Source organism: Haliaeetus albicilla, chromosome 7 (assembly GCF_947461875.1).
Source record: "Haliaeetus albicilla chromosome 7, bHalAlb1.1, whole genome shotgun sequence".
Classification (NCBI taxonomy): domain Eukaryota; kingdom Metazoa; phylum Chordata; class Aves; order Accipitriformes; family Accipitridae; genus Haliaeetus; species Haliaeetus albicilla.
The window spans coordinates 35253995-35270261 of NC_091489.1; the positions used below are offsets into that span (position 1 = coordinate 35253995).

The window sequence follows — 16267 nt, forward strand, 5'->3', positions numbered from 1 at the left end:
GTTGCGGCAGGAAACATTATATGACTCCTAGAAAAGCAAGGCACGAATCGAGCCAGAAGTAAACCCTTGCCTTGCTTCGGGTGGCACTTCAACCTGCTGGCGCAGCCGGCTGCGCACTAAGAGCCTCGCTCGACGGTTCTCCTTAGCCCCGGGCGCTCGTGCCCTCAGGACGCGCTAAAGCGCGAGGAAGCCCCGGGGCTGGCGGGCGGCCCGGCTCGCCTCCCGGGAAGCCGCGCGCCCCCACAGCTCTGGCGGCTGCTCCTCGCCGCGGGCGCCTCCGCGGGACCGCCCCCCTCCGCGAACGGTCGGCACGCGCCCCTCCCTCCCCCTCAGGCGCGTGCGCCGTCTGCCGCCGGGGGCGGGGCCTCACCCGGCGGCGCGTCGGATTCGAACGGCCGTGCCGGGCGGGAGGGAAGGAGCGGCGCGGCATGGCGGGCTCGGGGGCCTTGCTCCGCCAGTGCCCGCTGCTGCTGCCTCAGAACCGGGAGGGGACGGCCTACGAGGGCTTCGTCACCGCGCAGGTACCGGAGCCCGCGCCGCCGCTTGGTCGGCGGCCGTTACACCGCGTCAGCCTCCCCCCCCCGCTCCCGCTCTCTCCAAGGCCTGCGCTGGCGGGCAGCCCCGTCAGCCGGGCGGGGGCGGGGGCGCTTCCCGCCTCGCCCCTTTGCCGGGCCGGCGGCTTCCCGGCCGAGCGCGGAGCCGCCGGGTTTGTGAAGCAGGAGCCGCCGGGGCTGGGGGGGGACGACGGGACGGACGTCGTAGCGGGGCACCTCGGCTCGCGCCGCCTTCCTGCGCCCGGTTCCCTGCCGTGTGCCGTGAGGGGGCTGTGGAGAGGCGCCCAGGCCGCGATCCCGCGGGTTTGCGCTGTTTGTGCCCGCGGAATTGCTCTTCTTTTGGCGGCGCGGTCTCGCTGCTGGCTTGTGGGCTGGACTTGTGCTGGCGAATGTTTTTGGGGGGGGGGGGGCAGATTTGATGTGCCTGCACTCTTGGCCTAGGGTAAAGGTTGAAGCGAATGACTAATGGTGGGTATTTTCCTTTCACTTACCGTGTTTGTGAGGTTTCAGCTTAAGTAGCTGCATCATCTCTCTGAGGATCTGGTAAATTGCAGTGCCGGGAGAAGAACAGCACCTCAAGACAGGTTGAGAGTGGATGCTCTTAAGCCAACTTTGCCATCAGAGCGGTGACGCTACAGCCATGGCTCATTAAAATATCACGCAGGCGCGTGCATACAGGTCGCAGAAACAGCTCTTAGCAGGTGTATTTTCATTTAGAAATAGCGTGGGATTTTCTACCTATAAAAATAAGTAAAAGTCAAAAGACATTTTGCATTTTCAGAAATGTAGTTTTGCAGTCAAAATTCAGGAAGGTGTTTGGTGACTCTTGTATTCAACTTTCACAAGACATGTGCAAGCATGTGTTTATATTTGCATTACTCTCAAAGCTGCAACTTTTGAAACGCCCTGTGTGTTAGAACGCATCCTGGAAATAATGGGAAGGTTAAGATGCAAGTGTGAACATCTATCCTCGGATGTGATTTTTTGATTAGGGCTAAGGCCATAATGTAGCAAAGTCTGAGGTTATGCGCTTAATTTAAGCGTCCAGTAAACATCAGCTTTGGAGGAGTTTGGAAGCAACTGTTGTGCCAGTGGGCTATATTCAGCTCTGAAATGGGTATCTTGTTTTTGCCCGTGAGCATCACAGAAACAATGAGGTTGAAAGGAACCTCTGGAGGTCCTCTAGCAGGGTCAGCTGGAGCAGGTTGCTCTAGACCATGTCCAGTCTGTTTTTTAATATCTCCAAGCATGGAGACCACATGACGTCTGGGGCAGCCTGTTCCATTGTTTGACTACCCTCACTGAGTTTTTTTCATTGCATTTAGGTGAAATTTCCTGTGTTTCAACTTGTACCCATTGCCTCTCATCCTGGCAGTGTGTCGCTCAGAGTCTGGCTATACCTTCTCTAGTTGTCCTCCATCAGATATTTGTACACGCTGGCAAGGTGTCCCCTGAGCCTTCTTTTCTCCAGGCTGACCAGTTGAGCTCCCTCAGTCTCTCCTCGTATGAGAAATGCTTTAAGCTCTTAGTCAGCTTCATAGCTCTTCACTGGACTAACTCCAGTATGTTCATGCCTTTCTTATACTGGGGACCCAGCACTCCTGGTGTGCCTCACCAGTGCTGACCAGAGGGGAAGGATCACCACCTTGACCTGTTGGAAATGCTTTGCCTAATGCAGCACACAAGGCTCTTGGCCTTCTTTGCTGCAAGGGTGCATTGCTGGCTTAGGGTCAATGTCATATCCATGAGGACCACCAGGTCCTTTTCTGCAGAGGTGCTCTCTAGCTGGTCAGTCACCAGCAGGTGCTGGTGCATGGGCTGAATCCTCTCCCGGTGCAAGACTTTGCACTTTCCTTTCTTGAGTTTCCTGTCAGCCCATTTCCTCAGCCTGTTGAGGTCCCTCTGAATGGTAGCACAATCACACGGTCTATCAACCACTCCTCCCAGTTTTGTATCCTCTGCCAACTTGCTGAGCGAGGGTGTATCCTGTCCCATCATCCAGGTCACTAGTGAAGGTCAAATAGTGTTGGCCCCAGGACTGACCCCTGGTGTGCAGTTAGTCGGGGGCCTTCCTGCTGGACTTTGTCCTGCTGGTCACAACCCTTTGAGCCCAGCTGTTCTGTGGGTTTTCAGTCCACCTCACTGTCAGCTTATCCAGTTCATCCTTCTTCAATTTGTCTATGAGAATGTTATGGGAAACAGTATTAAAGGCCTTTCTGAAATTGAGATAAAGCATCCACTGTATCAGTCATCTAATCACAGGAGGAAACCTGGGTTTGTTCTTAACTTCCTGCTGAAGGAATTTCAGAATTCGTGGACTTAATTCAAGGTATGCTGCTCTGGAATAAAAATTGTGAGAGGAGTTAACCGCTCTCTTCAGTTCAGGGAGGAATTAAACCTGCTCGCAAACCTTCTTTATTTCAGTTTTATTTTGGTCATCCCTTAAGAAAGTAGAAGGAGGATCACAAATAGGGACAATAATTGAAAATATAAGTAGGGCATTTAGGAACTGCCCCATATGGATTGCACTAACAGGAAGAAAAATTACATTAATGTACTTGGGATTGTTTTTGTTTACAGTTCCTAAAACCTTGCTGAAATGTGTTGTGGATGAGTGCCCAAGTTCCTTTTCAGTGTAGTGCTTTTATCATAAGAGTCAGGTTTGACTTTTTCTTGAGTTGAAGACAGACTTTCATGTACTTCATCATGACCTGGGTTAAATTATATTTCTTGGTTTTGTTCAGATTTGGATAATGTTTATTTTTCTTCTGAAAGGTGTTATTTTTGTCTTTATGAAATGTGCACTGAAGTGTTTTTACTGAATTCTGTGAGTTAGAGGTCAAGAGTATTTCAACTTAAGAATTAAAATCAGCTTATTTCTACCTGTCACTCATGCTGCTTTCTCCTAAATAAAGAAATGCTGAATAATATTCCTGAAAGTCAGAGAAGACAAACTTTCTTTCTTAGAAGCTGATCTTATGGAGAATGCTTCCCACAAGTGTGTAATATTTTTCTTTGCTGACCTTCCTATTAACTAAATGTTTATTTTCAAGGGTAGAGACTTCCATATCAGGATACTGTTACCAATGGATTTTCAACTGAAAAATGCAAGGTAAGATAGTTTTATGAAAGCAATTTGTAAGTGTATGTAACAAGAGTTTATTGTGATAAAATCAATGATGGATATGCATATGAATTATTCTTTTTTCCATTATCAGTGTTGGTAATTAATTCTTACTGGTTTCAGCTTAACCTTGCAGCAAAATTGTACAGCATCAGTGTTAATAAACACTGACAATAAACATTGCCTATATCAAAATATTTTGTTGTTAATTAACTTGGAAACCTGTTGTAATTAATTGGTTGTATTTATATATAAATCAATGTACTTGGGAAAAAAATATGTTCATTTAAATCAGATTATTTATATGTCACCATTTGGGAAACAGAAAATTTGGTGCAAAGTTGTAAATTTAAGCAATTATGTACTTGATGGTTAGCATAGTTCTTTTAACTTCATTTTCTCTTTCCTGTTAATACATATTAATTTGCGTTACTTTTCTTTAAAAACTCAGTTCTTAATACTGTGAGTGTTTATCATAGTAATTTGGGGGTGGGGGGGTGTATTGTGTGTATGCACACATACATGGATTAGTCCTTAACATTGTATTCTGTACTTTTGCCTAGGCCAGTCTGCTCTGAACTGTGAACAGATGCGGTATTCGATAGCTTTATTACTTTCTAGGTTGGATACTTAAAATTGCATTATAGGTAACTTTGACATTTTCAGGATATCATTTTTAAATATTGGTATATTTTATGAAGTCATATTAGCTTGCAAGAATTATGTTGTTGTCTTCGGCAAAGAACAGGCTTTTGTAGGTAAATGCTTAATTTTTAATAGGCTTTGGGATAGTGACATTTGAAAGTTTTAAATAACTTCGAATATGAAACTCAAACTGAAGTATTGTTTACTTCATTTTTTTAAAGAAAAACTTATGTTATTGTGTAGCAGACTTTCTGATCTCTTCTAAAAATCATGTCTGTGAATTTAAAATTTATATAAAATACTATTTGTCTAGGATAGAGTGTAGCTGGCACCTAAAGAAGATACTGCATGGATATCAGCATATTTTAAAGCAGGTATACAACTTTTAAAACCGTTTCTGTTTAATGTATATTTATAATAATTCTGAGACTCTTGTACACCTATTCTAAAAGTGTTAAAGAACTCTCATTGTATAGGCAAGATTTATTTTGAAATGCTTGAGGATTTGCAGGTCAATCTAGAAAGAGGGATAGAACTTAGTAAATTATTTTATTTTTTTGAAGATTGAGATGGAACAATTTTTAATAAATGTCTACTGACATTTTACTGGAATTTAATCTCTCAGAAACAGATTTTGTTTTTCCTTTTTCTTCCTTTTTTATATATTTAATTTTTACAAACTGTTCATAATGCAAAGAAGAGAATTCACATTAATTATTGATGGATCTAGCTCATTCTGTGTTGTAGACAGTCAAGGAATCTAAGTTAAACCTCCCTATCCAGAAAGAACTTTGGAGCAAGGGTACAACAGCCCTGCAGTCACAAAGAGTATTTTGCTTCTAAGAAGGCATCTTTGCCACACCTGCTAGTTGAGGCACTGTATCTCACGGACTGGGCACTCCAAGGGTTTTGAGTAACCAGAGATACAGAGCTGAGGAAACAGAAGTGTAAACATGTACCACACCTGAAGATAGACAGGGATCCTTAATCATGTACAGCATCTAAAAGCAGACGGGTCTGGAGAGTTCCTGAAGGAAATGTAACGAACTAAGAAACGTTTTTGAGTGATTCTAAAGCTTCTGTTCTCATTGGTGAAGACTAAAGTGTTCATAAATACATAAAGTGTAAAGTCTTTGTAAACTATATAAATGTGTAATGTGACATGATGTGATGAAGGTGATGGTTAATTTTCAGTAAAGTTTCCTGTACTTTGGGAGATGTGTTCTGTGATAGAAATATTTAAACATGTGGTATGCAGTTGGGGTTTTTTACGTTAGTTGGTTTGACAAAACTAGAAAAATAGATAGACTGAAATTGTTTACCAGTAAAAGTTATGAGTTTAAGAAAAGGAACTGATACTGTGTTCTCTCCAGAGGTTACACAGCTGTCCAGATCTTGTCAGTTTTATGGTGGAGCTGAAAACTATTTTGGTAAGTGACAGAATATATATGTGGGAGATGGGATCTTCTTATAGCTTTGGGCTTCACTTTTAGGTTTTTTACAGTTTACTGTTTGGTGGATGAATTTATGGTTTTCTTTAAGAAGAGGTGATTTTGTATGTATGCTGTTCATGTAATATTTGTATAAATATCCTTTAGGATTTTAAGTGACTGTACTCTCTGGAAATTGAAGTGTTATAGAAAAAATTAAAATCCTGGCAAGGGATCTCAGTATAGAGCCATCCTCTTTACAGTGATTTTCTTGGAATTTCTATTTCTATTTACTATCTGGTATTGTCCAGATAGTAAAGAAGGCTTATAATCACACAAAAGATTATACAGTCAGTGGATTGCTGAAGGTGCTTCCACCTGTGTGACAACTTGACCAATAAATGCAGAACACTTTTTTTTTTATAGTTCAGAGACTTGTTTATTTTTTTTTTAAGTTTTTTTCTAATCTGGGACTGAAGAGTAGCAAAATCTTTAGTTAACAACATGAAACTGACAGTTTCTTGTCTGTTAGTAAAACATTATCCTATGAGTGTTCTTGGTAAAGAATACTGGCATACAACCTACTTAACTTAGAAATAAAACACAGTAAGTATTCTTCAAAACAACAACAAAAATACCCCCCCTGGTATTACGCTACTGCTCTATACTGGGAATGCCTTTCCTCAGTATTGGTTCAATCCCTGCCAAACTGGATTCCACTAAAGCAGGCAAAGGTGCTTGGAATAGGACTGAATAAAGAATGTCTACATGTGGCTATTTTGGAACATTTCACAATAGTTATTCCAATCTATTTGCCTGGATACACAAGCACTCAGAAAATGAGAATGCAATGAAAGTATAATGCATTCAAAATAGTAAAATAGTGATCCTCAGTGCAGATAGTAAAAACAACAGAAGATGCTGTGGGAGAACTGAGCAGAAATGATTGTTACACTGATTTTATTATTAATTCTATTTATTATGTCATTTATTTAAATTTATTTTAAATTATTAATAATTTTATTATAAATGTTATTATTTATTTGCCCTGTAAGCATAATTTTAACTTAAGTACACTTTTAAAGAACAAGTAGCACAACACAAATGTGGAACATGTAGTTTGGTTTTGTTTTTCTTTGTGATGTGGCATTACTTTTTTGATAAAAATTTCTTCTTGAGGCATCATGACATACTTGATGAGTGTCTGTATCAAAACTTACTCTCTGGGATCCTATGATGTTAAAACTGAGAAACTGACTTTTTTTTTTAATTGCTATATAAAGTTGTATATAGCTACTTAAAAATAATATGGGGAATTTCATATATGTGTCGTCTTTTGTGGCTGTGGAGCCCACGAGACAGCTGTGGGCTTAATAGAACTTTTTTTGCAATGTTCTTTCAGTCAAGATGCTTGACTTCAAATTTATTAGCTGAAAAAGAGGCACATTTGATATTTGCATCTGAAGACTATGTTGTCAACATCTGTGGGGTTTTTTTAAATTGCAGATGTTTTCATTACCAGTATCTGAAGTAATTTACCAAACAGCTTCTTTGTCTGCTTTAGCTGGAGGCTATAACAAAACAAATGCAGTGTACAGTTAATTTTACATAAGCTTAATATTTTTGAATGAATTGCGAAAGTCACATGACTAAATAGATGCAAAAATATTGAAATCTCTCTTAATGATGTTTTTAATGTTCTTTTAAACAGGAAATTGCTTTAAAGAATACACAAGACCTGCATATACCACGGCCACCAGAATACTACTCCTGTCTTGTCAGAGATCTAGAAATACTGGGTTGGAATAAGTATGTTTATTTTATTTCTTAATAGGCATTATCTTTAGAATATCTGTTCTTCTTTTATATTTGTGAGTTGAACATATCAAATATACTTGTTCTGTTAATTTATCCTGTTCAAAAACTGGTTTTGCTTTAAAAACTCGGCTGCTTTGTTTTTAACGCAAAAAAACCCCAACAAACCTGTATCAACTGAAGGTATACTTACAGTCTCAAATAACTGAGCTGAAAGGTGAGATGCTGCTACTACTAAGAAATCAATTCTTCTTTGACCTATAAACTCTTGGCATAGTAAACATATTTAATACAACTGCTAACAGTTCTCCTTTTTCTTCTTTCTTTTTCCTGCTTTGTATAGTTTTTTTCAACTATTCCCATATGCTATGGTTGATCATCATGTACCTTTATGCTTTCATAAAAACAGCTCATACATTTTTTAGACTTAGAGTAATTATTTTTAAAGAACAGTTCTATCTTTCTCTTCATAGCACAAGGATCTCCTTAGACAAAGGAATAACATGGTTAATCCACAAAAAAGTAAATCTACAAAAAAAAGAAATGTGAGTGGAGGGGAGAATTTGGAAAGCTGTAAATCCAGGACTTCAAAACAGCCAGCTCTTTGTAACACCCACAGAGAGAAATGTGTATATATTTTTTGCTACCCAGATGGGCTCAAACAGCAATGAGGGCTATTGAAAAGCATTAATTAGTCTCCAAAAACTGTGCAAGCAGATCATATTTGGGGTAGCAGGGGGGCATTTCCATGTGGGAAAAACGTTGGTTACTGCACAAGTGTAAACTGTCACCTGAGGACAGAGGCTTAGTGCATCCAAGAACATGGTTTCATGTATGTGCTGTACTACAAATTGAGTATCTGTGGAACAAGATGTGACAGTTCAGGTCTTTTTCTGGGGGAAGGAGAACTAGAAATGAATCTTTTCACCCCAACTAAAATGGATGGTTTAATACCATGAGAAAGAATGTCACATTAGCAAAGGATATTTGACTTTGTTGAGGAATCAAATAGACACATAGCTGCCTCTGGGTGCCTTCTCATTAGGGTCTGAATGAGTGCAAACAGATTGTATTATTCAGTCCCATATACTCTCAGATGAGCTCATACAACAAATTTAATTTCATCCTCCTGCAGAAGAAAACAAGGTTGTTCTCCTACGTCATACAGAAACCTGAAGGAACACACAGTTGTGATCAAGTGCATGAGGTCCGTGTGGAAATTTTTCAGAAATCTGCAAAGCTTCCTGTTTTGCAGACTTTTACTTGAAAGGCTTTAACTGCCATCACATGTGCCACCACTGGCAAGTTCTCTGATACCAAGTCTTTTACTTCTCCAGAAGAGAGCCTGGAATGGACTGATTTCTATCCTTTCCCTTAGAACCTCCAGGAGATCTCTGTGGTGTTGAAGGTAGTTGTTTCTGTGTAGGGAGGCATTAAGGAAATATATTTGAAGGCTGTCTTTAACTAATAATATGCAATTAATCTCACAGTGCCTTCTTTCAAGGGGTTAAGGTGAAAGATTTTGTAGGATGTTGAAGAGTTCTGAATGAAAAGCTACTTCTTAATTACAGTAAAGTGAAAGTTAAAAGAAAAAAGTCTACGTTTGTGATTTTCAACATGACAAATCTACTTTTATCTTAGTCTTGGATGGTAAGTTAACTTTAACAAGTGTTTATTTTGCTAAATGAAATAAAGAAGCCTTGGGTTTAATCACAGTTTTGAGTTTTCTCACCTGATTTATATATAAATAAATAATATGTGATTAACATTAAGTAGGAATTTGCTTTGAAGGCCCACTTTTATTTAAAGATTTAAAATATCTTTGTTAAATCAGCTGAAGTTTTTTCGGTGATTTCTATTATTAAGTATGTCATTGTGCCAGCTGATGACATTCTCTATTCAAATTTCTCAGAATCAGGTCTGAGAATATTAGTTAAAATTTCCTAAATACATGGGAAATAAATTTTGAATCATGCCTGCTCTCCCAAATGAAAAAAAAAAAAAAAAAAAAGCAAAACCTTAAAAAAGCCCATGCCAGCAAAATAGACACTGACACACAATAAATATACTTTATAAATATAAATATAACATGTACTATATTTATAATTGGATATATAAATACAGTATATTGCTAAATATACTAAAAATAAACTTAGAAAATACAGTTTAGTAGCTTATCTCAAAACTGCTATTTCTTCTGACTTGCTGTACATACAAAACATCCAGTGGTTTATTATTAAAAAGCACATCAGTGTTTTGTCAGAGAGCATGCTTCTAGGGCAGAATTTGACCTAGTTTCTAGGCAAAGATGTGGTCTTCATGTAGACACACAACTTACTCTGTGCTTTTGTCCAGTGTAGTCATGTAAGTCACTAAACATACACCTCTTGATTGACTTATGTTACAGATAAAGTCTCTATTTGATTGGGTTTTTTTGGTTGGGGAAGTCAATCATTAATCAAAGGGCTAGTCTGTACATAAGAGGATCATACCTGGTTTACTGTGAGTTGGAAGGATAATTACCTAAAGAGGTGATTTGAAGTACGTTGGTAAGTTACACCTCTAATTCTAGTGTGCTTTTAACAGTATAATGAACTACTAAGAAGGCCTCTTAACCTAGACTGATTTTGTGTTGCAGGTCATGTGTATTTGCATGTTAGTTAAAAACATCCTGGTGTGGTCTTTCAGCACAAAACTAAGCCTGCATTTAGTACTGGCAGTAAGGATCAAACACTGCTCACACCTTGAGAAGCCTCCAGCTTTACTTATCAGGATTTTTCTTAGAAAAGAACTGGCTTGTTGTAGACCCTAGATTTAGTTTTTCCTAGTGAGTTTGGGGTCATGCTGGAAGCTGACTGCCTCCAAATCCAACTGAAAAGCTGAAGGATATTTTGTTTGAAAGAGAATCTAAAGCAATAGGCTATGGTTGCTTGACCTCTGGAGTGAGTTAAGAAGCTCTCAGGTATGGCACAAATTTAGTGTGTTCTAATGGCTTTCATCTAAGGAATATGTGAAGTTTCTCAGAAACAAATTGAAGACATTGTCTGCAATGATCTTACACCTGTTTCCTCCTAAACCACTGAAAGTACAAACTGTAATGAAGATTGCAAATGTGCAGGCTGCTGTGATTAGATATAATCACTTTCTCTGTGATACAGAAAAGTTGATTCTTTGACCTAATTTAGGTATGGAGGAGGGTGAATATGCTTTCATATTCAAATACTTGTACACAAAAGTCACAGTTCAACAGGTTGAAATTGTACCAAATTGGCAACACTAAGTGCTGTCCTAACAGCTGAGGAGTTCAAAGAAGGATACTTCCTCATTTTAAGAACATGGAAAATTACCAGCACAAACCTAATCAGCTGAGGTGGGAGAGAGTACACATGTAATAGTATTAAGCTGTAGGAAAGGCTCTTCTAATACTACCTCATAATCTTCCTGGTTGATTGAATGACAATGTCTTGGGAAGGTAAATTATCGACTATAAAACATCTGTAGGACTCTTATCACCCTCATGTGGATTCATAAAGGTTGCTAGTATCTCTTAAGTCCATAGTGTGAGTCATGATCTCTGAAGTCTCAATGCATTTCTGCTTGATACTTGCCAAGTTTTTTCATAGAAAGTATCTTCTCCTTTTGCCTTCTCCATTTCCAAGGGAATCCTGCCTTGTCGTATGCTCTCAATCATTTGTGTTATGTTGAATTACAGTACTTCAGAGATTTAACTGAAGTTTTCCATCTTTATGGTCATTGCATTTTTTTCTATTTTCTGTAAAATGATGGAGCCTACAGAGAAATGAAGTTTTATATAACTGAAATATCACCTATGTAAACAATTCCTTATTTGATACAATCATAGGAAGAAGTTCATACAACTCTTACAGCATTGTCCAACTTTCTCCAGTCCTACAGAACTAACCCTTTTATCTCTTCTTATCCAAAGAGTAGTGTGGTAGAGTGGTGTTACAGAACAGGTAGCCACAAAGCTACTGAGTTCCTTTTTTCTATCCTAAATGGAAAATTGAATACTCCTTCATTCCCCAGAGGCAGTTTACTGTTTTTACATTCTGCTGAGAAGAAGGAAGGCTAGCTATGAATTTTCATTCTGGGCATTCTTCAGCCCTCTATGCCACTTGTCAGCTGAGTTTTTTATTCCTTGGAGTTCCTGTTTGTGAAAAAGTTTGTAAGTGAAGAGAACGTTTTACTAAAAAAACCTCTAAGTACATGGTTTGTAATGAATACTACTTAAAAGGTGTGTTGCTTAGCTTGAATAGTTGTCTTCTTCTAGCAGCAACTTGTTGAAGTCAAAATTAAATAAAAGTTGTAAGAATTTCCAGACTGATCTGGATTGTAGGGGTGCTTCATAGTGGTGATGATCTACATTTTTTTAACATTTTTTTTCCTGTTATTTCCAAGCTCAGCATGAATATGAATTCTAAAACTAAAAATATGTTAAAAAATGAATAACGGACAGAACTTGAAAATCGTTTTATGATGTATTCCTCAATACATAATTAAACAGGTAGCCATTATTGGCAAATAATGCTTACTTTTTTTTTAAAATGCTTTTCCAAATGCTTTTTTTTTTAAAGTTTATCTAATTTACATTCTGTCAGTAAAACTGAATGTGAAGGTTCTTTACAAATACGACTGAACATAATCATTGTTTCTATTTTTACTACAATGGTGTGCATATATTTATATTTTAAATATATAAATAGGTGCACACATGTATGTATGTTTATTTTAGAGGCTCTCAGGTTGTTAAACTAATTGTAAAAGTACTGAACCCTTAAGGATTTCAGAAATAAATTTTAAGATATATATGTCCATTGTTATCTAAAAAAAAAACCTAATTTTTTTAATCTTGTTCCCTCTCACCTAAGGAGCAAGGAACTGCAAAAATGTTTGATTTTTAATTTAAATAATCCATACCTTTCTGACACCTCAAGAGTGAACTGGTCCAAACAAGATGACTGTTAGAACAGATAATTTTAAATCCTAAATGCCTTGACAGTATCCCTTTAATTTTTTCATTCTCTTTTGCTATCTAACCTCACAGTGCATTGATGTGGGCACTGGTTGTGCTTTATTTTGGGCACTGCTATATATTTTATTGCAGTAACCATTCTGTGCCTTAGCTGCTGATTTAGGATTTCCCCACCCCAGGCAACAGTAGGTGGAGGTGTGCGATATAGGTAATTTCCTATCTTTATAAAACTCTGTGATATAATTTTGAGGTAAAGTTGGAACAAAGCGGGAGTAATGATTTTTTTTTTTTTTCCCATTAGAGGAAGAATGCTCTAATTCTTTCTAAATAAATTGAGTTTAATTGACTACAGTTGAATTACACTTTTATCAAGACTTGTATTTCTTTCAACTGTTGTGGAGAAAAGGAGTGTCAAAATACTCCCAGGAATCTGTAGGACTATTTAATATTGCATTAAAGTTAATCAGTATTAAACATGAAATAATATATCTCTTTCCCTACCTACTACCACTGTATTTTTCAGTTCCCTCATATTGAGGCTATGTCACTTACATAGATAATTTTCTTTTCTTCTTTTCGCTTCCTTCCTAGGAATGTGCACACCCTTTGCTGTACCTCTACTTTTTCTTGTACAGGCTTCTGCAACTCTCTTGCCAGTTTCACTTGAAGGAGAACCATTTTTCCCAGCATGCTGGCTTGAGTGACTGGGCTAATACCTAATGGTTTAAAAAACCCCATGTTACTTAGGCCAGCGAGCAGATGCTTTCTTTGAACTGTGATAGGCCTTTCCATCAGTCTAGGTGATAGTTGTACAATAATCTTGGACTGCTTTTTATCTTCACACAAGAATGACGTAGTAAAAATGCCAAAATATCCATATGCCTAGTTCACTGGTAAATATATGGAGAAGTTTGAACCTTCTTGGCAGTTGTTGAAGCTATTCAGCAGAACATATTTCTAGAGAACAATGTGTTTTACAATTGTATTCGTCTTCATTGTTGTGGAAGCACAAATAAGTGACATCTTAAGCAAAGAGTCAGTGATTATGTCAGAAGTTGTAAAACTTATTTACATTTAGTACGTACTTGCTACTTGCTTGGGTGCATGTATACTGTGTAAAACTGTCATGAAACAAAGGCAAATCATCATAAATAACTCATTTTGTACCTGTTTGGTTACTATTTTCTGCAGAAAATCAATTTCGGAATATGAACCAATATCCGCTGAATTTTCCACAATAATAGTATTGATAATAAAAGAGAACTTCATTGAAGAGAAAAGCAAATCAAGAGCATAAAAGTCTCATACAGTAAGAAACTGCAGAAATGGATCAAAGATTTGACAGGAAGTTTAATGTGTACATAAGTAGAGGCTGACAGGAACATGCTGTGTGTGTCAAAGGTTCCAGTGATGGAAAACTGAAACACAGTGCTCACTGACCACAGCATGAGTCTTGACACACATTGTAAATAACCCAAAGATATATGACTGCATTAAGCAGTAGACTGGTGTATTAACAGCAGTAAATCTAGAACAGCAGAAGTGGTTGGCATATAGGACTTCCTCTGATTAATATTGTAACAGACTAATAAGAGTATTGCAGACATTCCAAACTGTACTATTTACAATGCTGTTAGTTTTCTTTTCCGTTTCAGAGTTGCATATGTGGATACGGGTCTTACCACAATCAAGCTAAAGGCTGAAGACTCTTGTGGTCGACAGCATCTCATGACTCTGAAGTTAAATGCAAAGGTGAATTTATGTGGGAGAAAATATTTTAAGGCTTCCTTGAAATAAATGGATTTTTGTTAATTCATAAGGATTTTAGAGAGTCGGTTTGTTTGTTAGTATGTCTATTCTGCAAGACAACGGTGGGGGGGTTTGTGAGAAATTTTTTTTATAGAGAGTTTTCAGACTTTAACTATATTTAAAATTAATATTCCATTATGGTTATGTAAAAATCTCTTCATATGAAACTGTGCATCACATGAAAAACACTTTATGATATTGCAGTTATTTTACTGGATTACAGACAAAGCCATCTGGAAGACTTTCATTCATTATCACTCAGTCCAGAGACTATGCATATATCAAGAATTAGAGGATGTTGGGTTTCTTCTTTAGCAAGTCTTACTCTTAAAGCTATAGAGATAAAGATTTATGAAAAACTGACTACAGAAGTGAGTTCCTTATGTTAAAAAAAATTTCTTCTTAGTCTAAATAATTGGCTGATTTTGACATTGCTTGCAAAGCAAATGCATGGTGTGCGCAGAAGCAGAAAAATTTTAATTCTTCCTGGTACTTAGAACTGAACTCAAATTGCACTGTTTTTCATAAAATTTCTCATTTCAAGGCATAAATCTCTTATCAGAAACTATGAACATCCAGGCTGTATGGTGACAATTGTATAGTAATAGCTGTTGTCTTCAAAAAGTTAGTCCAGGGGAAAAAGTATATCCAAAAGTGTCTAAACATTGTTGTTTGGGACTATCCTTGGTCCATCAACTGGAGTAATAATCTTGAAGGGCTGAGGAGTGGGCATGGTATTGTAAGATTAAATTTCTCCTTTGCAGATGTCCTATATTCCTTTAGATACCAGGATATTTTAGTTTTACATAAGACAAGCTAATTTTACCTCAGAGGGGAAAAAGGAGCCTGTGAAAAAAGTAGTCTTTGGGAATTGAGGTTGCTAAAGTGGTGTTGTGGTTTAACCCCAGCCAGCAACTAAGCACCATGCAGCTGCTCACTCACTTCCCCCCCACCCAGTGGGATGGGAGAGGGAATCAGACAAAAAAAAGTAAAACTTGTGAGTTGAGATAAGAACAGTTTAACAGGACACAAAGGAAGAAAATAATGATGATAATAGTAACAATATTAAAATGACAGTAATAATAATAATAAAAGGATTGAAATATACAAAACAAGTGATGCACAATGCAATTGCTCACCACTCACTGACCGATGCCCAGTTAGTTCCCAAGCAGCAATCCGCCCCCAGGTCAACTCCCCCCAGTCTATGTATTGAGCATGAGAAGCTGAAAAATCCTTGACTTAGTCTAAACACTACTGAGCAACAACTGAAAACATCAGTGTTATCAACATTCTTCTCATACTGAACCCAAAACATAGCACTATGCCAGCTACTAGGAAAACAATTAACTCTATCCCAGCCGAAACCAGGACAAGTGGATTTAAAAAAAAAAGAGTGAAACTATCCTACCTGCACAGAGTAATGAATGCATAATTAATTTGCTAGTCAGTCTGTTATTAAATACATCAATGGAGAAAATATATCAGGAAGTACAATTATGGTCTATTTAATGTGCGAAGAGAGTAACCAGACTGTATTGTCATTGTTTATAAGGGACCTGCTATCCCATACTTAGTATGACACTAGAAATTAAGTGCAGCCTGTTGCCCCAAAGTTTTTTCTTGATTTTATGACCACTGAAGTATTTTAACTATTTGGAAGCATAAAAGTGCAGGAAAAAAAATACAGTGCAATACCCATTTTTACCAAGCAACTGCCATGTTCAAACACTATTACACTTACGCATTGGCTGGTTCTGTTTAGCTTTAACTTATCACTGAACTGTGAGGGGAATCAAGATTACCTTCTTCTGTTCTTGTAAAAACTTGTGTATTTTTTTTATAGTAATAAATATCTGAAGTTGAGACTCCTCATAGCAGAAGAGAGCACCATCTA

General features: G+C 37.9%; 1 protein-coding gene across 4 annotated transcripts in view; it reads left to right on the top strand.

The window, feature by feature from the left end:
- The first annotated feature begins 365 nt into the window (after positions 1-365).
- FANCL (FA complementation group L) overlaps positions 366-16267 on the top strand; it is a 32456-nt gene continuing 16554 nt past the window's right edge. The window contains exons 1-6 of one of the 4 annotated variants that reach the window (XM_069787652.1): positions 366-521; positions 3608-3666; positions 4637-4697; positions 5697-5753; positions 7465-7562; positions 14199-14313. In XM_069787652.1, the coding sequence (XP_069643753.1) occupies positions 429-521; positions 3608-3666; positions 4637-4697; positions 5697-5753; positions 7465-7562; positions 14199-14313 (483 nt within the window). In that variant the 5' untranslated portion in view covers positions 366-428. The remainder of the gene's footprint in view (positions 522-3607; positions 3667-4636; positions 4698-5696; positions 5754-7464; positions 7563-14198; positions 14314-16267) is intronic. The other 3 variants (XM_069787654.1, XM_069787655.1, XM_069787656.1) reach the window with 3 other exon arrangements.